Source organism: Taudactylus pleione, unplaced genomic scaffold (genome assembly GCF_031769625.1).
Source record: "Taudactylus pleione unplaced genomic scaffold, aTauple2 ptg000376l, whole genome shotgun sequence".
NCBI lineage: Eukaryota > Metazoa > Chordata > Amphibia > Anura > Myobatrachidae > Taudactylus > Taudactylus pleione.
This window is the reverse complement of record NW_028284777.1, coordinates 1,024,199-1,046,912: the sequence shown is the minus strand read 5'-3', so window position 1 is coordinate 1,046,912 and position 22,714 is coordinate 1,024,199. Positions and strand designations below refer to the sequence as shown.

The following is a 22,714-nucleotide window of genomic DNA, read 5'->3' as shown; positions in this document are numbered from 1 at the left end:
CCAGGGAACTGTCATGGCATCTACTGCAAATACCAAAGGATCTCTGGACCTTGCACAAAATCGAGGTAACTTGCAATTGTGGCTAGACGCCATCAGGTCCCCCTACGGCAGCCCCCATCTCTGGACGAGCTGCTGGAAAACCACAGGGTGGAGAGACCACTCCCCTGGCAGGAACGTAGTCCAATTCTCCACCCCCGATATGAAGACTGCTGAAATTGCCGGGAGGAACGTCTCTGCCCGAGAGAGAATGAGACATGCATTTGCCATGGTAAGTGCGCTTTTGGTTCCGACCTGTTGGTTTACATATGCCACTGCTGTGGCGTTGTCTGATTGGTCGGCCCGCCAGGAGGACCTGAGCCCCGCACAGTGCCCGATAAATGGCGCGGAGCTCCAGCATATTTATTGGGAAACCTATCTCTGATGACGACCAGGTCCCCTGGAGACAGAGGTTCTCCGTCACCACTCCTCAACCTCTGAGACTTTCGTCTGTGGTGACAATAATCTAGTTGGGAGTCACCAGGGACCGACCCTGGAGTAGGTGATCGGTAATCAGCCACCAGCGAAGTGACTGACGAGTGCTGCTGACAGAACCAGCAACTGAGAAGAAAGGTCATCTGAGTGGCCCTTCCAATTACAGAGAAACTCCCACTGGAGAATCCTTGAATGGAAGCGGCCGTACTGGATGGTCTCGAAGGTAGAGACCATCGTGCCTAGTAACCACAAGCCCAGCCAAACGGATGGCCGAGGGGCAGACAGCACTTTCCTGACTTAGTCCTGAAGAACCCGGGCTCGGGCAAGAAAACCCTTTCCAGTGCTGTATCGAAGATCACCCCCAAAAACGTCAGACGTTGGTACGGCCTAAGGTGACTTTTCTCGAGATTCAGTATCCCCCCTTGATGCTGTAACACCTGCACCGTGTGATCCAGGTGGAGCTGAATTTGGGCAGCAGAATCCGCCTTTACTAGCAAATCGTCCAAATAGGGAATCCCCGTTATTCCCTCGGAATGCAGTAAGCTTGCCATTGCTGCCATGATCTTTGTGAAGACTCGCGGAGCTGTAGCCAAACCGAATGGCAGAGCCTGGAACTGGTAATGGGCTCTTCCGACCATGAACCTGAGTAGAGACTGATGCCCTGCCCAAATCGGTATGTGGAGATATGCATCTCTGATGTTCATAGACGCCAGAAACTCGTTTGCCGACATCCCCTTGATCATTGATCGGAGCGACTCCATGTGAAACTGATCCACCCACAGGCTGGCATTCAAAGCTCGTAGATTCAAAATCGGCCGATAAGTGTTGTTGGGTTTCTGGACTAGAAACAAGTTGGAGTAAAACCCCTGCTCCTGTTGAGACTGTGGAACAGGAACTATAACCCCTCCTGCACAGAGGGAACTGATAGCCTGGTTTAAGGCCCGTCTCTTCTCCAGCTCCCTGGGTAATACTGTAGCGAAGAAACGTTGTGGCGGCTGCCCCCTTAGGTCTATCACATAACCTCGGGAGACAATGCCCCTTACCCAGGCATCTACTCCCAAAGCTACCCACCTGTCTCGGAAAAGGAGACGGCCCCCTACCTTCCCTGCGACCGGATGGACTGAGATCCTGTCGGGTACACGGCTTCTCAGATGCCCTAGCAACCGGGTGCCTGAATGTGCCGGTGAATCTATACCGGGGGGCAGACCCCCTACTGGGAAAAGAGTGTCCTCGGGCCCCCTGACTTCTAATCGTTCCCCTTCCTCGAAAGGAACAACGGAAGACTCTGAAACGTGAGCCCTTTAGCTTCTGGGGCACCACAGGCAGAAAAGTGATATTTCCACTTGTCGCCTGCGATATAATAGTATCAAGCTCAGAACCGAACAGGATGCCAACACAAAAAGGCAGAAACTCTAAAGCGTGTTTAGATTCGGCTTACACCTCCCAGGCACAAAGCAAGAGTGCTCTGCATGCCGCGACTGCCGTGGCTGAGACTCTAGAGGAAATATGTGCTCCATCTTGTACGGCCTCACACACAGTCTGCAGCCACACGTATTTGTTCCACCAGTACCAGTAAGTCCTCTTTGGATGAGTCACCGGCAAGGCCTGCCACTAATTTGTCAGCCCACTTCTCCATGCCTCGAGAAACCCATGCAGATGCCAATAATGGGCGAATAACCACTTCGGCGCCCATAAAAATACTCCTAAGGCATCCCTCCAATTTTTGGTCCAGCGGATCCTTAAAGGAGGCCGCCCCTTGGACCGGCAGAGCCGTTGGCTTTGCTAAAGGAGCCACAGCCATATCCACTCTTGGAGGCAGCTCCCACTTAGCGACCTGCGCCTGTGGAAAGGGATAAAGGGCTGCAAATTTACGAGGAGTAGCATACTTTTTATCTGGGGTCTTCCAGGCTTCCTCTACCAGATCTGAAAGATCCTGAGACACTGGGAAACAAACGACCCTCTTACACCTCCGCTTAAACGGCCCTTCCGCCCTAGCTGAGGCGTCAAGGTCCAGACAGTCGAAAGACTGTCGCACTGCCATAATAAGGTCCTCTACGCCCTGACTTGGTGCAGAGTCTGAACCTCCCTCGTCGGGCAGAACCTCCTCCTTGGATTTCCCCTCCTCCTCTTCTTCCTCCCCCTCGGGATCTGACTCCAACAAGACACTGGATGGATGAGGACGCTTATGCGTAGTTTAGACTCCTCAAAGAAGCATTCCATAAAGGCCGCTACTATCTCGACCCCTACCGCCGAGTGCTCCGCTCCATGGTACGGACCCAAGGAGGATCAGGACTCTGGTAACAGCAGGCGGTGAGGGCAAAACAGGCGCTGGCGCTGCTTGGGACAATTCCTCTCTACGGTGGAGCAACGTCACCAGGTCAGAGAGTGAACGGCTCATAGCCTGAGCCCATGCCAGATTCTCCGTAAGCGGAGTGGCTCCCCCAGCTGGCTGCGCACATGTGGGCCCCAGCTGACAGTCCATACATAAAGCCCTTGCATCCAGTTGTCCACATGGCAATTTAGCCTGACACTGGGCACATGTAAAAAATATAGCCATAGAGGAGTTCTGGCCCTTAGTGGGCTTTTTGTCCATCATTAGAGCACCCCCCTTCCTGCAATGCCCTGCTGCAGCAGTCAGCCCGGAAATCAACAACAAAAAAACAACTTTTTTTAAAATATAACAAGTGGCAATGAATATGCAAACGCTCCAAGCAGGCGCAAGAACAGATTACAGTAATACTGAAAACTACTTCGCTGTATGCTGCAGAGGGAAAGGAGCTTGCTCTGTCCTCCCTCCATGCTGTTCAGGCTTGTGTCCTTTAAAAAGCTGTGATCAGACTTCCTGGGAGCCTGCATTTTGCCACTGGAGAGCGGGGGCAACCAGCAGCCGTGGCTCCTCCCCCCCGTCATACTGAAGCAAGCCTCACTGCTCCTTCTTTCAAGTGTTACTCCCCTCAGTGGGGAAAGCGCTTGGACTGACCCGCATTTACCTACAGCACCTGGTATCCCAGGTGGTTTTCCATCCAAGCACTAATCTGGCCCAACACTGCAAAGCTTCCAAGACCAGCTTGTCCAGTGTGGTGTTGCTGTAGGTGCCACCTGCGGTCGGTTTGTAGTCGGCGCTCTCCCCACAGGAGCCGCCGACAAGAAACCCGGCAAGATGGCACCGCCATCCCGGACCACGCTGACTGCTTGCACCTCTACCAGGTAACAGCAGCGCGCTATCCCCAGGCCCAGACTGTCTCTACAGAGACCGGAGTGTGTGGAATGGGGAAAGCGCTCAGCGCCATCCCCCCTTTTAGATGCGGCTTTCACCGCCACTTTACACTCCAGCCGTGTGCTGCTATAAGCAGCGCACAGTACTTATAGCAAAAAATAAACATAACATTACAAATAAAGGAAAATATCCCTAAGCTAAACCAAAACTGCAGAGCAGCTGAAACAATGTGCCTCTCTCTACAGGCACTAAACTTACACTGAAGTCAGGGGTTGCAGAGGGGAGGAGTTATAGATTTCAGTGCTAGTGCCAAATCACGCCTTCCCACCTACAACCCATGGTCCAGTGTCCCCCAGCCCAAACGAAAGCGAAATATATTGTAACAAAAAAAAAAAGACTTCTGGAACTAATAATAGTATGGTTCCCTAAAATAGACAGATGATTGTATGGAGCAAAATGCTCTAACCAAATGAACAGAAAAAAGACAGATGAGGGTGAACTCACCAAAGGAGCATCTCCTGATGCTAATGAGCTGAAAAGGTAAACCTAACTGGTTGTTATGCAGCTCTCACACTCTTTAGCAGTTGCTAGGCGACCAGGATGCCGACTCACTCGACGACAGGGGATCCTGGTCCCAGCTGTTGCCATAGCAGCCGCTTCCGGAGCAGCCACACTGTCTGATGGTCCCAGCTGTTACTAAGCAGCCAGTATGCCTCTCTGGCTGCTCTACTACATACAGCTGCAGACAGTTGGTATTTGGGGGCTTCTCTCTCATGAGGCCACCTGATTGGCCCCTGGTTCTAATAAAAGGCAGGGAGGGTTTAACCTGGCTTTCGCTACCTACCATGCTCTGGTTCCTGTCATCTGTTTTGCTGCTATTCTCCTTCTACACCAGTCCAGTTTCATTTGACTGTCCAGCCTGCAAATAATGCCTACTGCAGCCTTACCCCCTGCAGTCACCTGGTTATTAACATAAACTCCTACTGCCTTGAGTTTAAGTCCTGGCGGCATCCTAGTACCAGTGAGAATATTGATCTCCAAGGGACAAAGACAGATGTTATAGGTGAAGCTCTCTGTACCTCTGTAGCACGGTTCTAGGAGTCCATGTGATTGCCTGGGTGAGCCAGCAACACATCTTTCTCCCACATGTAATAGGGTGAGAGTTTTGAAAATGTGAGAGTTTAGCAGTAAACGCTCACATTGGTCGAGTTTTATATTCAAAATGGGAAAACATCTGGATGAGAGTTTAAATTGTGTGAGTTTTTTTAGTCTAAAAACATGCGTGTTTTCATGTTCTTTGACTCTATTACATTGGCCAAGTTTAAAAAGTGCTGAGTGCTGTCGTCTCCACATTAGAAATATTGCCAAAATACTCCCTTTTCCTACCCAATATACTAACAAAACTCTTTGCCACTCTGACCACAGCAATTTCCTGCTATCTGGCATTCCCCTCACCAATCTATCACCGATTCATTCCAACTTAAATGCTGTAGCAAAGCAATTTTTTTTTTTCTCACTCCACCACTTCACACATCCTTAGGCTTAGCTGTCACATTAATGACTGTAAAGGCATCTATGATGCCTTAAAAAATAAAAGTACCAGCCAACCAGCTCCTGTCATTTTTCAAACACATCCTGTGACACTGCAGTTAGGAGCTGATTGCCTGATACTTTATCTCCGTTCACTTCATCTCCATCCAAGGCTTAGTAAATAGACTCCAGAGTGAGAAATAGAGGAGGATTGTAATGTTGTCATACACTTGGGATAACCCAGTTCAGATTACTACTTCCCATGGTCAGCTCACCCCAACCAAGCAGTCTGTGTGTAAAAACAAAGTTGCCCTTACTTTTTTCCTATGGTGGATAGCAAAATATCTCCCAATGTTTCATCAGACTATCCTGCATTGCTTCAAATGGGTGCTTAAAACCTACCTGTTCATAAAAGCATATGTATCCACCACTTAACCATATCACCACGTAGTGTCCCCTCAAGGTCCGGCGCCGGGCAGGGCGCCCCCAAAAGATGCGTGGTCAAGGAAAAGGGGTGTGTGTCTTTAAGACGCATCCCCTTTTCGTCACTCTTGGGGGCATGCCTAGCACTTAATGACTTGTCGGGCTGCCCCCAAGCGCTGCTGTCAGTGTTAATGGATGCTGGGCGCATGCTCCCGGCATCTATTCACCGGCGGTAACCGCAACACCACAGTTTTCCCCACCTGCGGGACACTGCGACCTGCGGGTAAGGACGACACTCGCAGGTTGTTTCAGTGGGGCGCCGAAGGATAGGGTGCTTTTTGCCCTTTAGAAATAGGGCAGGCGCAGCGCCCCGCTAAAACAGCCTAGCGGGAACGCTAACCACGTAGTCTACCTCACCCTCTAGCACTCTACAATTCTCTCACTCCTGCTTCCAGCCCTTAGCTCCCCTTACACTGGCTCGTTCCTTATGTCCTCTGTTTGTCTCCCTCTTCCCTTTAGACTGTAAGCTCCAGGAGCAGGGCTCTCCTCCCTCCTGTTCTCATCACCTACTTCTCTTTCACACCAGCTACACTCTACACCTTGTCCTAGGGCTCTCTGCCACTGGACTCCACTCCTCCTTTTTGTTTCTTCAGATGACCTAGACCCGTTATCTACACCCATGATATGTAGTATTTGTCTTGGTGCGCCATCTACTGGATTGACTTGTATACTGCTTCTACATGAGTCAAGATAAGCTGCCTGGTTAGTGCTTAATATATAGTTGGACTTTCCTGCAAAATCGATCTTGAGATAGATATATATATATATATATCTCTATGTATTTCTATATGCATGCATACATAACTGTTTGCGTTCGAGGTGTGCAATATATGTATATATTGTACAGGGTGTTTCACTCGCTATTGGCCCCAAAGTTTTACTTATAACTTTTAAAGTAATTGACGTAATTTGGTGAAATTTGACACAGACATACCTTGGTCTATGAGAACCATGAGGAAGGCATAGCAAGTGTTCGCCATTAGCATCCAGGCCAGCTGTTCAAGTATGCGCGAAGTGAAGGCCAGCAGTTCACCACCCTAGTCAGCAGGCGCAGTCCAAAATTCAAATAGGGGAGCACACCAACTGCCAGCGAGGAAATTAGTACTGGTTACTTTCAGCAGGATGGTGCCACCTGTCACACCAACATGGTTGAAATTGATTCATTCCTTGATGATCGTGTCATTTCAAGGGACTTTGGCCACCAAAATCACCTGACTTTACACCACTGGATTTCTTCCTATGGGGCATGTTAAAAGGGAAAGTGTACCACAACAAGCCACCGACTCTCATACCATTGAGAGAAAATATTCAGCGGGAAATTGAGACTGTGGCTCCCAATATGTTGGTTAAAACCTTCCATAACATGTCGCGACACGTTCAAGCGGGCCTGGATGCTAATGGCGAACACTTAAACACTTGCTATGACTTTCTCATGTTTCTTATAGATCACGGTATGTCTGTGTCACATCTCACTAAATTACGTCAATTACACATATATACACTACCGTTCAAAAGTTTAGGGTCACCCAGACAATTCATGTTTTACATGAAAACTGACTTTTATTTATCAAATGAGTTGCAAAATGAATAGAACATATAGTCAAGACATTGGCAAGGTTAGAAATATTGATTTTTATTTGAAATAATAATTTTGTCCTTCAAACTTTGCTTTCGTCAAAGAATGCTCCTTTTGCAGCAATTACAGCATTGCAGGCCTTTGGCATTCTAGCTGTTAGAGTGTTTTGTGTGTCCAAGCACTCAAAGACCTGGTTCTCTTGCGGCGGGAGCAGCTGCAGGTATGTGAGGTAACCAAGCTCGGTATAAAGTGTTGATGGAGATATTGTTGTACCTCTGCGCTCAACCTTATGATGTATGTCTATATGCAAAATAACTACTTGTAAGCAGTGTTTGTTCGTACAGTATTTAGTTTATTAAAATATAGGTTATAACAAGAATATTAAAATTAGATGCACCTTGCAATAGTTGTAGGCACGTGGTGGTCAAGTGCGTGTTTTTATTGCTGGCCGGCTGATGATCTTTTGATGTGAACCCACATAACAGGATAAGTGATGGGAGATATGTGATTGACAGGGACGGCGTGTTACACAGTGGGGGAATGGGAAGAGGGGTATTGGGGGGGAAAAAAACCAATAGTAAATTGGTGAAAAAAATAATAATAATCCTGGTAATGAAGAGCTCATATGAGTATGATCTCTGCTGTGGCAGAGTTTGTACTTGTCCTGTAAGTTCTTGATATACGATCGTGGGTATTGTCTGGTGGGGAGCTCCCTAATGTTCAGCGGTGCTGCAGTTTTGAATGATGTCGGGCTGCCTGGGCCCGTTGGCACTTACCCTTCCTTGCCGGGCGGGATGATGGTCTCTGTGTGTCAGTGTCTTCCAGGTGGCCACTTGCTGGTGCTGTACCGATGTTATTGTGGCACAGTCTTCCGGTACTATGTCCGTGCACTCGGGTCGCGGGTGGTGTCTCGGGACTGCGGCGGCTCCTGGTTATTTGCTGCGATCGCGGATTGCTTCAGCTTGCCAGTCCTGTGCCGCCTCCATGCACCCTCGTCCTCCGTGTGTCTGGCTTCGTGGGTTAGGGGTTGTTTTAATCCTGGTGATGAAATGTCCGTGTACTATGTACCAACGCGTTTCGGCTTTGTAAAGCCTTTTTCAAGGTGTGTGGTCTGCTGCTGTCACTGTCTCCTCTAAGTAGTCTGGTTTCTAATTGTTTCCATTTTCTAATTTTATTAGCTATGGGAGGGTTTAATTGGGTTAATTGGTATGTGTGGTTCCACATTAAGGGTGAGTGGTAGGGATAACACAGTAGGAATAAGGGAAATTAGGATGAATATATTAGTGCTAGTAAGTAGATCGATGTATGAACCATTTCAATGAATCATTCTTTTTGATATAGACTGTGTCAAGATACAAGATCATTAATTATTCATGTAATGAGTTTGATGTTTTACTGTTCTGTATATTAACTCCTTATTTTCTGAGTGTTGCATAAATGATGTAACCATGTATGTTGTAGTGATTCTTTGACCCTTTCTATTTTTAAGGGTATGTGTCTAACTGTGGTTTATTTGAACTAGGATAATTGACTTGTTAGACTAATAGAATTATTTGTTTTGTCGTGAGATAAATAGATGTATTTAAGGTGTATTTTAAGGGTGTACTTAAAGTATATTTTGGATTTCCTGATCTATATTTAGACCACCTGGTCTTAAAGTACCTAATGCCATTATCCATTTTATTTCTGCTTTGTTTATTTTGTGTTATGGTCTCCCCCTCTCCAGTTGGGTTCTATTTTTTTCAATTGCTTTGAATATCAGTTTACTTGGATCTTGATGATGATGTTGGATTTTTTTTTCCATCTTTATTTTTGAAGCAATAAATGATGCAACAAAAAATAAGAATCATAATATCAAAATACATATGATATTGAGATAAAACTGTTTAGCAGTAAAGAACTGCAAAATCCCGGCGCTAATTGCAAAAATGGATATAACAATCAGTGCCAGCTGCAAGTATTAAGGTTATGGTCAGTAAGCCAGAGACAATAGTCTCTATAGCAATATGCAGAGGAAAAATAAAACAATACTGCGCTATGCACTGGTATATTGAATAATATGAATTATATGTCTATAATAGGTTTGCTGTCTGTTAATAAACAGGAGGCCTTGTGAATAAGATAAATGTTTTTAATCAACACAATATAATTCACATATATACCAAAATTACAATCATGTGCACATGAAAAAATGGATCCTATAAATACATTAAAACAAATAAATAGATCAATATATAACTTATGGGCTGTAATAAATTGCTAGATGCAAAAAAGTATCATTAAACTGAGGTATCACAGCATACCACTCTGGAAGAAGCCACTATCGTAACAATGTGGCTAGAAAGTAGCAAGTGTATCTTGGTAAAAAATAGTCAGAACAGCTGAGTTCCGCCACTGTGTAACAATCACTACTGGCGTCCCAGAGTGAAGTGCAGTGGAATGGGAGAATATACAGTGGAAAGGTGGAGAAGGTGTTACCTCTACATCTGGATGGCCGTGTCCGCACTAGTAGCTGTCCCGGCTTATCTATTTGTTGTGTGGCCGCGGGTAGGTATTGTCAGCTGCCGTACAATAGGAGACCAAATGTCTGTAAGGCGGTGAGCGTGATCCAGCAAGCAGTGACCAGGAGCAGGTAATGTACCATAGGTGGCTGGATCCACACTGCCCTCCGCCCTGACTTGTTCGCTCACTATGAAGTCGCGGCTGAGTGAGACCGACTTGCCATGCAGCGGGAGATCAGATGGATCTGTATGATGAATGCCGTGTGCGGCTAGCAGCGCTCCCGGAACAGATGGATGGCTCCGTGTATATCATCCAGAGTAATATATATTTTGGTATATATGTGAATTATATTGTGTTGATTAAAAACATTTATCTTATTCACAAGGCCTCCTGTTTATTAACAGACAGCAAACCTATTATAGACATATAATTCATACTATTCAATATACCAGTGCATAGCGCAGTATTGTTTTGTTTTTCCTCTGCATATGATATTGAGATGACAATTATACACATATTTCAAGAACATCCAAATATTGCAATAAAGTCTTCATCCATAGCAAATTACCATATAATATAAATATTGCAAGACAAATTAGTCACATAGATGAATGCAATCTTATCGTTAGGGATGCATATAGTAGACATAACAAATAAATAACATCATCACCTCAAAATGTAATCAAATAAAACAAGCAGAAACACATTAAAAAAAAAAAAAGAGAGAGAGAATTATGCTCGCTCACTACCCCACCATCCCCCCCCCCCCCCCACTTCACCTCATATCAATGGCTGAAAAATTGGAGGACAATAGGTGGATCACCCTCTGCCATACGTGTCATATACCAAACAGTATTAGATAATGAACCGTGAAGTTGAGCTCTAACAGCACTAGATAACGTTGTAATATAACTCTCCCAAACACCAAAAAATTGTCCCACTTTCCTGTCACTTTCCATCATCACTCCCAACCATTCCATCCGGAATAGATAAGAGTTTAGCTTTAAACAGTGACAAAGATGGTGATTCAGGGTTAATCCAAATTTGTAAGATAGACTTACGGGCTGCCACACTAATTGCAAGTAGTAATTTTCTACCACCTCTGGAGATATCTTGAACTCTTGGAGACATACCAAAAAGCGCCCATTCAGGGGCTAAGGGCAGATAATTAACTAAATGTTCAGTTGAGAAATTACGCACTTGTATCCAAAACCTACGAACTAATGGACAAAGCCAAAGGCAGTGATATAGGTCTGCATGTGACGCACCACACTTAAAACAATTGTGAGTGGCCGATACTCCTATTAAAAATCTTCTATGAGGGGAAAGGTAGGTTCTATGAATCACGTTTAGAAACATCTCTTTATACACTGAAGAGGATAACGTTTTGCATGATCTAGTATGAGCCTGCATGTTGTTTTTTAAGTGTTGAGAGACGCTGTGCAGAATGTAAGCTCCTATGAGCAGGGCCCTCTACCCTCTTGTGCTTCTCCTTACTCTACCTTCATCTACTTCTTACTCTCTACCAGGGCACCTAACACTTGGTTGCTTTGCATTGTTGCTTATGTGGGTGTTATGGTCGTGAATGTCACAATGTATATTATCCATGTCCTGTAATGTATTGTACTGTCTGTAAGTCACTGTAAATCAATCTATTTGTTTATGTACTTTGTAAGGCACTGTGGAACACTTGTGGCGCCATATAAATAAACGATGATAATAATAATAATAATAATCTCAAAGCCGCTGATGATATTTCTCTTATGTTCTCCAATTCTTTGGTGTAATTGTCCAATTGTCTTACCTACGTACTGTTTTCAGCAGGGGCATTCTACTAAATAGATGATGCCTTTTGTATCGCATTTCATGAATTGTTGTATCTGGTAGGTTATCTGTGTAATATTGGAGGAGAATGTTGTTATGGGTTTGGTTATTTTCTTTCCCATGGTGAGACAATTTTTACATTTCCTTTGTTTTTGCGTGAAGTAGTAATTGATGTTTGTTGACAGTTCTTTGGTTTGATATGGTTATGTACCAGTGGCTTTTTGATATCAGGGGCTTTTTTGAATACTATGGATGGTCTTAATGGAAGAATATTTTTAAGTGTTTCATCTTTCAACAGTATATCCCAATGTATATTTAGGATTTTTTTTTTATGTTTTTTGAATCCGTATTGTATTCTGTTATAAAGTATACTAGGACCTCTTCATAGGCTGTCTCTATGAGCTCCTCCTTGTATTTCTTTTCCAAGAATTGCTTTTTGAGCGTTTCTGATTGTTTACTGAAATTGTCTATAGATGTACAGTTCCTTCTGATGCGGGTAAACTGGCTTTTTGGGATACTTTCAGACAATACCCACGATCGTATATCAAGAACTTAAAGGACAAGTACAAACTCTGCCACAACAGAGATCATACTCATATGATCTCTTTATTACCAGGATTATTATTATTATTTCACCAATTTACTATTGTTTTTTTTTTCCCAATACCCCTCTTCCCAGTCCCCCACTGTGTAACACGCGTCCCGGTCAATCACACATCTCCCATCACTCCCTCCCTCTGTTGTTAATTTTGTGCATACAATACTTGTCCTGTTATGTGGGTTCACATTCTTGCTGTTAATTTGTTGAAGTAATTTGAAGAAATTTCACCCCACGCTTTCTGAAGCACCTCCCACAAGTTGGATTGGCTTGATGGGCACTTCTTGCGTACCATACGGTCAAGCTGCTCCCACAACAGCTTAATGGGGTTGAGATCTGGTGACTGCGCTGGCCACTCCATTACAGACAGAATACCAGCTGCCTGCTTCTTCCCTAAATAGTTCTTGCATAATTTGGAGGTGTGATTTGATTCATTGTCCTGTTGGAGGTGGAAATTGGCTCCAATCAAGCGCTGTCCACAGGGTATGGCATTGCGTTGCAAAATGGAGTGATAGCCTTCCTTATTCAAAATCCCTTTTACCTTGTACAAATCTCCCACTTTACCAGCACCAAAGCAGCCCCAGACCATCACATTACCTCCACCATGCTTGACAGATGGCGTCAGGCACTCTTCCAGCATCTTTTCACTTCTGCGTCTCACAAATCTTCTGTGTGATCCAAACACCTCAAACTTCGATTCGTCTGTCCATAACACTTTTTTCCAATCTTCCTCTGTCCAATGTCTGTGTTCTTTTGCCCATATTAATCTTTTCCTTTTATTGGCCAGTCTCAGATATGGCTTTTTCGTTGCAACTCTACCTAGAAGGCCAGCATCCCGGAGTCACCTCTTCACTGTAGACGTTGACATTGGCGTTTTGCGGGTACCATTTAATGAAGCTGCCAGTTGAGGACTTGTGAGGCATCTATTCTCAAACTAAAGACTCTAATGTACTTGTCTTCTTGCACAGTTGTGCAGCGGGGCCTCCCACTTCTCCTTCTACTCTGGTTAGAGCCTGTTTGTGCTCTTCTCTGAAGGGAGTAATACACACCGTTGTAAGAAATTTTCAGTTTCTTGGCAATTTCTCGCATGGAATAGCCATCATTTCTAAGAACAAGAATAGACTGTCAAGTTTCACATGAAAGTTCTCTTTTTTTCTGGCCATTTGGAGAGTATAATCGAACCCACAAATGTGAGGCTCAAGATACTCAACTAGCTCAATGGAAGGCCAGTTTTATAGCTTCTCTAACGAGCAAAACCGTTTTCATCTGTGCTAACATAATTGCACAAGAGTTTTCAAGGGTTTCCTAATCATCCATTAGTCTTCTAACGCGGTTAGCAAACACAATGTACCATTAGAACACTGGAGTGATGGTTGCTGGAAATGGGCCGCTATACACCTATGTAGATATACCTTTAAAAATCAGACTTTTGCAGCTAGTATAGTCATTTACCACATTAACAATGTATAGAGTGTATTTCTGATTAATGTTATCTTCATTGAAAAAAACAGTGCTTTTCTTTCAAAAATATGGAAATTTCTAAGTGACCCCAAACTTTTGAACGGTAGTGTGTTTGTATGAGTGTGTATGTATGTATATATATATATATATATATATATATATATATCATTTTGGACTTGAGGAGCCTGTGCAAATTATGCAAAAAAAAATTTTTGTCTCCATAGTTAATAAACAGTCCCTAAAAGTATATTTCTCCCCAAAAAATTATATTTATATACATCTAGTCATTTTTGACTTGAGACTGCACGCGACGAGTGTCAAGTGTTTGTTTTTTCCTTTATTGCTCCTCTACCTGATCTCACATTGAGATAATATATACCTCAGTTTCTTTCTAGGTAACTAATATATACAATATAGAAAACACAATCCAAATTCATCCTGAAATTTTTTTATTTTTATTTTTTTGTGATGCCAGAACAAGCAATTCTGAAAAGAAAAAAAAAAATTGTTGTCTGAATAGTTCACACACAGGGCCTGATTCAGAGGCTCTGAATCAGGGCCGTCCAAGCTAAATTTGGAGCGGCCTCCTGGCCGCTCACATAGCTGTGGGTGACCACCCACAGCTTATGCGAGCGGCCAAAAAGATGGTCACGATGGTCAAAGACCACCGCGACCTTCGGGTTTGCGACGAGACCCTGCGGTAGAGTCTCGCTTCCGCAAGCCCAGGAGTGATTTTGGCTCTATCAGAGCCAAAATCACTCCCACTGACATCATTACTAATGTCAGTGGGGCCGGACTCAGACGGTAGGCGTTCCCATGGGAACGCCTCCGTCTGGCAGTCACGCCCCCGGAACGCCCACCAAAGGGGGCGTGCTGTCACTCACCATCGACAGCACGCCCCCTTTGGTGCGAGACCCATAACGACGTTATTCGTGTCTTGCGCATGCGCACGACTGTTCTCCCTCCGTTGTGCGCATGCGCAATTCGGCACCATCGACCCGCTAGCGAGCGACCTTCGCTCGCAAGCGGGTCTGAATGACCCCCACAGTCCCAAGGAGAACATTAGACATAACCATTACATTATATTTATAAGTATAGATATAATAAGAAAGCACTTTATTTTAGAGAACCTTTAAGCCTAAAACCAGATTTTAAGTATGTTTAAAATAAATTGTTTGTAACGCTTAAGGTGCCTACACACAGCGATATTTTACACGATTTGCTCGATTCCGATGCATCGTGACGACAAATCATGTAAAATATGCCCAAATCGTGAGTATCCACTCACTATGCCAATGCGCGTCCCCGCAGGTCGTACATCGCATCTTCAGATCTGCCGTGTTGTAGGGCAGATCTGACAATCTCAGTCACGATGCACTGGAATAGTTAGGAGGCACGATAGATCGTTTGTCACATTGGACAGTTCTTAACACCAAATCGTGCCCACGAATGTCAGATCGTGAGCACATCGCCAAGTGTTTAGGCACCTTTATGAGCAGGGTCCTCTTACCTCATGTGGTTTTCCCTACCTCACTTATACCCTCGCTTCCGCCCTTTTGCAACAACAGCACATAATATTTGGGTTAAAATGACACAGCTTTTGTGGGTATTATGACTGCATAGGTAGCAATATTTATATAACTTGCAATGTTTGGTACTGTCTTTTGCACTTTTTTATTGTTTTGTTTACACTGTTTCTGCTTGTGTACTTTGTAAGGTGCTGCTTTATTTATATGGTCTCTTATAATAATAATAATAATAATAATAATAAATGCACATCAAGGAGCTCCAGCAAAGCAAAAAATTAACAACTTTGCTCCTGGATACACCATGTTGCATTGCAAGGGAAGTAAATGCATGTATTCTTTTTGCATGCAGGACAAATACTGGTTGATTTTGCATGTAGCACACATACTTGGTAGCTTTATTGTTGCACTGTAATTTAGAGTTCAGCTATGACACATTCCTTCCAAGTCTAATGGTGCATACACACGTTCAGATCAGACAACGATAAAGGTTGGACTGCATGCACGGCGATGGTCTTTATCATTATCGACCATCCTTGCCCGCACATCATCCGTCGTTTGGCGGTTTAAAGGGGCCAAAAAATGGATATTAACGATAAACTATATCGTTATCGTTTATATCGTCCTACAAAATCTGACCCTGTGTATGCACCATAAATCTGCATGTTGCGTGTAATGTTCAGTTTTAGTCAACTGAAATAATTGTAGAATAACCACTGTTTACAATGGCACCTCAAGTCCTCCAGAATCCAATACAAATTAATCACCCTTACTTACAAAACCCACAATTACGCCCCCCTTCATATATCTGAAATCTCATCAAATGTTCTCTCTCTTACCCTCTTAGATCTATCTCTGACCCCTCGCTTTGCTTCGTCTCTGATAACCATCTTTCACTCCCTCCTACAAAAGTTCTTCCGTGTCGGTAACCACTTATAGAGTTCCTACGTAAGCCGATCAGACTCTCCCACAACCTTTAAAACATTAAACTTTCTGTTAAAACCCATCTCTGATTACCCTTCTAGTGCACCCTCACAATTGTCCCTATGTCCACTATGAGCCACATTGTTCCTCTTGTTTCAGCTATGCGCTCTTCTAATGACAATGTAATCTCTCTCTCATAAAGCAGGACCCTCAGTTCCCTGTGTTTTCTGCATTTATTTTGTCTGATTTGTATGTCTTGTTTTACCTTGGATCACTTAATCTGTGATTAAAATATCAAGAACCTTCCTCTTGTAGAAATACATTGGGAAGTTTAATGATCTTAAATATGTTACATGAATATTTGCCTTAATAATGATTTTTTTGTACAGTATATTTTGTCTCTCTGAGAGCGAATTAGTAAATATCAATTTCAGCTGTACATGAAGTAGAGTTTTACATAGAAATGGTGGTAAATTTAATTGTAAATTAGCAAGAACCAATTGTGGAAAGATTGCTTATTACCGAAACACAAAGCCAGTATATCCAAAATTCTGTAAAGGGCATTTTTAGAATGTTTGCATGTCCAGAGGTTACAGAATAAATATTAAAGTGTATCATAATAGCTCCAAGGACTGTTTTCCATATGCAACTAGTTATGTAAACCTGTACTGTTCATGTAAAAAAAAATCTATTTGTTTATCCTACAGATATCCAAAGACATGTACCCTGTTATCGGCTTTTCAGGTTTGTAATGGGGCTGCTCTCTTTTCACAAAGAAAAATGTGTGTGTGTGTGTGTGTGTGTGTATATATATATATATATATATATATATATATATATATATATATATTAGTCTAGAAAACAGTAATATTAAGAAGATAATCTGCCAGCTACTGTAGAAATGAGACCAATTATTGCTTGAATTAGTTTTTCTTTCTATTATTATTATTATTATCATTTATTTATATGGCACCACAAATGTTCCACAGCGCCTTACAAAGTACATAAACAAGTTGTAGACGAGCGACTTACAGAACAATACACTACAGGACCAGGACATGGATAATATATATTGCTACATGAGCGACCATAACACCCAGATAAGCAACAGCGCATAAGCAACCAAGTGTTAGATGCCCTAGTGGCGAGTAAGAAGTAGATGAAAGTAAAGTAGGGAGAAGCACAAGAGGGTAGAGGGCCCTGCTCGTAAGAGCTTACATTCTAATATACTACATTCCTCTGTGCAGTGGTGAGCAAAGCATTACATAGCAGCATCTATGGGCAGCACTAGAGCCTGAAGAAGTGTGTGTGGATTTTGTCTGTTTGAGCTAGTAATAATTAAATGATTAAGGGGTCTATTTACTAAGCAGTGTTAGAGTGAAAAGTGATAAGGAGCCAGCCAATCAGCTCCCAACTGCCATCTCACAGGCTGTTTGAAAAATGACAGTTGGGTGCTGATTGGCTGGCACCTTATCACTTATCACTTTTCACTCTGTCTCCTAACACTGCTTAGTAAATAGACCCGTAAGTTTCAGACTTTGCATATCTAACACTGCATAAATATGTGTAGCTTTTACAGTGGAGTGGGTGGATTGGACAAGCTTGCATTAAAGAAGCTACTTGCTGGCCAAGAAAAGGTAACTAAGCAGAATAAGACAATTGATTAACAACGAACTGTAAAACAAGCATTAATTTTAAAAGGTGAGAACTATTTACAGATTGTGTCAAATAAAATAACTGACCACTTAAATATAGCAGCAGGAGTCTCATAGAGACCAGACAATGCCATTTGTTTGTTTTTAGGAGGGGGTACAATCCCCCCTTCTTGCTGCAGTTAATAATTGTTATATAGCATGGTCACCTTAGGTTCTGCCTGGAACTGGTCTTGTATGAACAACATTTGCATAGAATTTACTTAGGAGAAAACAATACAATATACCAGTGGTTCCCAAACTTTTTTGAATCACGGCACCCTAGAATATTAGTATTGTTTTCACGGAACCCCTAAGTTTAAGTTTGGTAAACCCATGGAACCCCTAAGTTTAAGAAGTAAATTGTGCTTACCTATCATCCTTAGGTTCAGTTATGTGATGGTGGACAGGTTTGCACTTCTGTGCATCCACATATGTCCATTACATTGACCATGAATAATTTGATTTGGTGCTGGACCACCAACCTGAGGCACCCCTGCAAGTGTCCCGAGGCACCCTAGGGTGCCGCGGCACGCAGTTTGGGAACCACTGCAATATACATTTTATTGTATAAATACGTTTTTAAAATGTTCATAAATGACACCATGTATTGTCTTAAGATCTGCAGTCAGGAAAACATCAGATTTAAATACTACATGTAAGAATCGGAGTAGGAAACAAAGGGAAGTCCCAATACATGATTTTGAGCTGTATTTGTTACAGAAATGGAAGTGTCCCTACAAATCTGTTATGACTTCGAGTCGTGCATGTGTACTCTTGACAATACTTTATTAAGGCTAAGTTTAACACTGCTAGCAACAGTTACATGTGATTATAGATGACTACCTAAGGCTTCTCCACCCTATTCCTATAAATAAATAAATAAACTTTTATAGATAAAGTTCATTGCCTTCCTTTATTGGCTTTGGTGTCGCAAATTTACATCTTTCTATTTTGTACCATTGATTATTGCTTAAAGAAGTGATGGAAAACAGAGCACATTTGAAAGTCCCTGTAGCAACAGTGCCTGGACAATGACTGTGCTTGTTATAACAATTATGTGTAACCTTGAGCTGCTCTTGTTGTCTCTTGTTCTCTAGAATGTGATTGGGTGGTACAAGTTTCGACATAACACAGATCAGACAATGACCTTCAGGGAGAGGATTTTACATCAGAACCTGCAAGCATACCTGTCTAATCCGGGACTCGTGTTCTTGGTTGTAACAACGCAATCTACGACTGAGACCAAATCTACTCATCTCATGGAGTATTCTTTACATAAACCTCAAGATGGGCAAGTACTGTACCTTACTAGAAACAAGAAACTTAAATTTACCTGGAAAACTGTTTTTTTATGGTGAATAGAATTCTCCATTCTTTTTTTTATTTGACACCTGCACGTACTGTAGGAAATCCTATCCTATGTAAGATTGTATAGTGTAGCAACTGTTGCAGTTGTGCAGTTTTATGTTGATGGTGACACTTAACCTTACTTAATATATTATGAAATATAGGTTAAATGTAGACAGTCCATAAATGTATTTTGTTATTTTATAAGCTGATTATTGTTAAACATTTGTCTCCAGTCTTTTTCAGAAAGTGCCTCTCATAATTTCCAACCTGGGGATGTTAGAGCAGCAGGGATACAGCACTTTATCTGGAGCCTGTGTGTCTGTTGGATTTAACCAGACTGTCAGAAATCACAGGTGGGCATGGAATTCTGGACTCACGGGATCAAAATGAATCTGTGCAACTTTATCCTGGCAGTCTACTATAAACGTAACCTATAAAAAGCACTAAACCTCAGGTGGTAGTTGAGGATGAAAGCTAACAAGTTCAGTGTGGATCAGTCACAGGCTATGAAAATTGCTTTGGCGATCAGCAATAAAGAAATACCTAACTATTAAGTTTATACATAGCAGGTCTGTACGTGTCCCTGGGTCTGATAGACACATCTGTACATTTGTTAGTTTTTTGTATTATCCTTAACAAAAACATTGTTTACTTCAGCTGTTTTGGAGGGTAACACAGCAATCTAACCTGGTCTGACTTTTATTTGCTCTTTATATTTTTATTTGTTTGATCAGGTTGGAGTTTTTTAATGAAGACGGCAGTTTAAAAGAAGTAAATAAAATCACTACTATGTGTAAGAGTCTACAGGAGGAACTGAAGGTACATGGTATGGAATAGGTTTTTTAAGTTCATAAGATGCACAGCAAATATGTAAAACAAACCACACACAATGCCACAGCCAAAGGGAAGAGAGCATAAGAGAGGGGAGCATGTAAAGGTCTGGGGTACAGCAGATTACATGGATCATTTTATTTCCCATATACAGTGCATCCGGAAAGTATTCACAAGGCTTCACTTTTTCCACATTTTATGTTACAGCCTTATTCCAAAATGGAATAAATTCATTTTTGTCCTCAAAATCCTACACACAATACCCCATAATGACAACGTGTAAAAAGTTTTTTTGCGATTTCTGCAAATTTAATTGAAAAAAAAAACAAAACGTAAAATCACATGTGCACAAGTATTCACAGCCTTTGCCATGAAGCTCAAAATTGAGCTCAGGTGCATCCTGTTTCCACTGATCATCCTTGAGATGTTCCAACAGTCTAATTGGAGTCCACCTGTGGTAAAATCAGTTTGGACATGTTTTCGAAAGGCATACACCGGTCTATATAAGGTCATGGTACACTTGACTGTGCATGTCAGAGCACAAACCAAGCATGAAGTCCAAGGAATTGTCTGTAGACCTTCGAGACAGGATTGTCTCGAGGCACAAATCTGGGGAAGGGTACAGAAAAATATCTGCTGCTTTGAAGGTCCCAATGAGCACAGTGGCCTCCATCATCCGTAAATGGAATAAGTTCGGAACCACCAGGACTCTTCCTAGAGTTGGCCGGCCGTCTAAACTGAGCGATCATGGGAGAAGGGCCCTAGTCAGGGAGGTGACCAAGAACCCGATGGTCACTCTGTCAGAGCTACAGCATTCCTCTGTGGAGAGAGGAGAACCTTCCAGAAGGACAACCATCTCTGCAGCAATCCACCAATCAGGCTTGTATGGTAGAGTGGCCAGACAGAAGCCACTCCTTAGTAAAAAGCACATGGCAGCCTGCCTGGAGTTTGTCAAAATGCACCTGAAGGACTCTGACCATGAGAAACAAAATTCTCTGGTCTGATGAGACAAAGATTGAACTCTTTGGCGTGAATGCCAGGCGTAATGTTTGGAGAAAACCAGTCACCGCTCATCACCAGGCCAATACCATCCCTACAGTGAAGCATGGTAGTGGCGGCAACATGCTGTGGGGATGTGTTTCAGCGGCAGGAACTGGGAGACTAGTCAGGATAGAGGGAAAGATGAATGCAGCAATGTACAGAGACATCCTGGATGAAAACCTGCTCCAGAGCGCTCTTGACCTCAGACTGGGGCGACGGATCATCTTTCAGAAGGACAACGACCCCAAGCACACAGCCAAGATATCAAAGGAGTGGCTTCAGGACAACTCTGTGAATGTCCTTGAGTGGCCCAGCCAGAGCCCAGACAGGTGCTGCAAAGAGGAATGGGCGAAACTGCCCAAAGATAGGTGTGCCAAGCTTGTGGCATCATATTCAAAAAGATTTGAGGCTGTAATTGCTGCCAAAGGTGCATCAACAAAGTATTGAGCCAAGGCTGTGAATACTTATGTACATGTGATTTAATTTTTTTATTTTTTATTAAATTTGCAAAAATCTCAAACTTTTTACACGTTGTCAATATGGTGTATTGTGTGTAGCATTTTGAGGACAAAAATGAATTTATTCCATTTTGGAAGAAGGCTGTAACAACAAAATGTGGAAAAAGTGAAGTGCTGTGAATACTTTCCGGATGCACTGTATGTGTAAAACGCTATCAGACTGGAAGGGGTTGGGTACATGGTCGAAACGGTGAGGATGCCAACGGTCAGAATACTGACGGAAGCATCCCAACAGTCGGAAACCCAACAGTTTTTTGTAAGTATTATAACCCTTAACCTACCCCTCCTGCAGCCTAACCCTAAGTCTCCCCCTAACCCTAATACTTACCTCCGCAATCTGTTGGTATTCTGACAATCAGGATGCCGCTGTCAGTATTGTAACAGTCGGCATCCTTACTGTCAGGATGCTGATTACATCTATAGAGTAATGTGCTCATCCACAAGTATTCCATGAAAACAAGAAATTATATGTGTGTTCAAATAATAGCCCTATGAATAAGGAAAGCCTTTATTTTAAACAGGAATTACATAGTGTGCTGCCAACCAGGTCAGCACAATAATCGCCATAAGTTGTCCTCATTTACATGATAATGAGTTTGTCATCCATGGCTTAATACTTGGAAACACTTTTAACTTGTCTGCCTCCTTTTCCCCTAATTTAGTAAGATGATTTTTATTCCAACTGCTACCAAAAGTTGCCTGAAAAACTGATGTGAAATGATGGAACACTAAAAATGTACTCACTATGCACATGAGAAGAATTGTACAAGGCTATTATAAAGTGTGTAACCTATACTGACATTTTTGTGGTGCTTTTAAAACACACTGGCTTTGTGTGAAGTACTGTAGTATACCTAAATACGGGAGGCAATCGGGAAGCCGACTGCCTAAATACCGGCAGCTGGCTTCCCGACTGTCATTTCCCGGCAAGGGTGAAATGCCGGGCGTCTAGATGTAGACGCCCGCATTTCCCCGACGCCGGGAGACCGGCGCCCGGCATCCCGATCGTAGGGATACCGGGCGCCGCTAGCGGACAGCCGCGGGGGGAGGGGGGTTAGGTTTAGGGCTCCCGGGGGGGACTTAGGGTTAGGCACCCCCCCCGGGAGGGTTAGGCTAGGGGGAGGGAGGGTTAGGCACCCCCGGGGGGGACTTAGGGTTAGGCACCCTC

At 43.1% G+C, this 22,714-nt stretch overlaps 1 protein-coding gene across 2 annotated transcripts in view; it reads left to right on the top strand.

The window, feature by feature from the left end:
- ABRAXAS1 (abraxas 1, BRCA1 A complex subunit) overlaps positions 1 to 22,714 on the top strand; it is a 58,962-nt gene that overhangs the window by 32,329 nt on the left and 3,919 nt on the right. For both annotated transcript variants that reach the window (XM_088445028.1, XM_088445027.1), the window contains exons 3-7: positions 16,820 to 16,856; positions 17,683 to 17,749; positions 18,904 to 19,097; positions 19,390 to 19,509; positions 19,891 to 19,975. In XM_088445028.1, the coding sequence (XP_088301154.1) occupies positions 16,820 to 16,856; positions 17,683 to 17,749; positions 18,904 to 19,097; positions 19,390 to 19,509; positions 19,891 to 19,975 (503 nt within the window). The remainder of the gene's footprint in view (positions 1 to 16,819; positions 16,857 to 17,682; positions 17,750 to 18,903; positions 19,098 to 19,389; positions 19,510 to 19,890; positions 19,976 to 22,714) is intronic.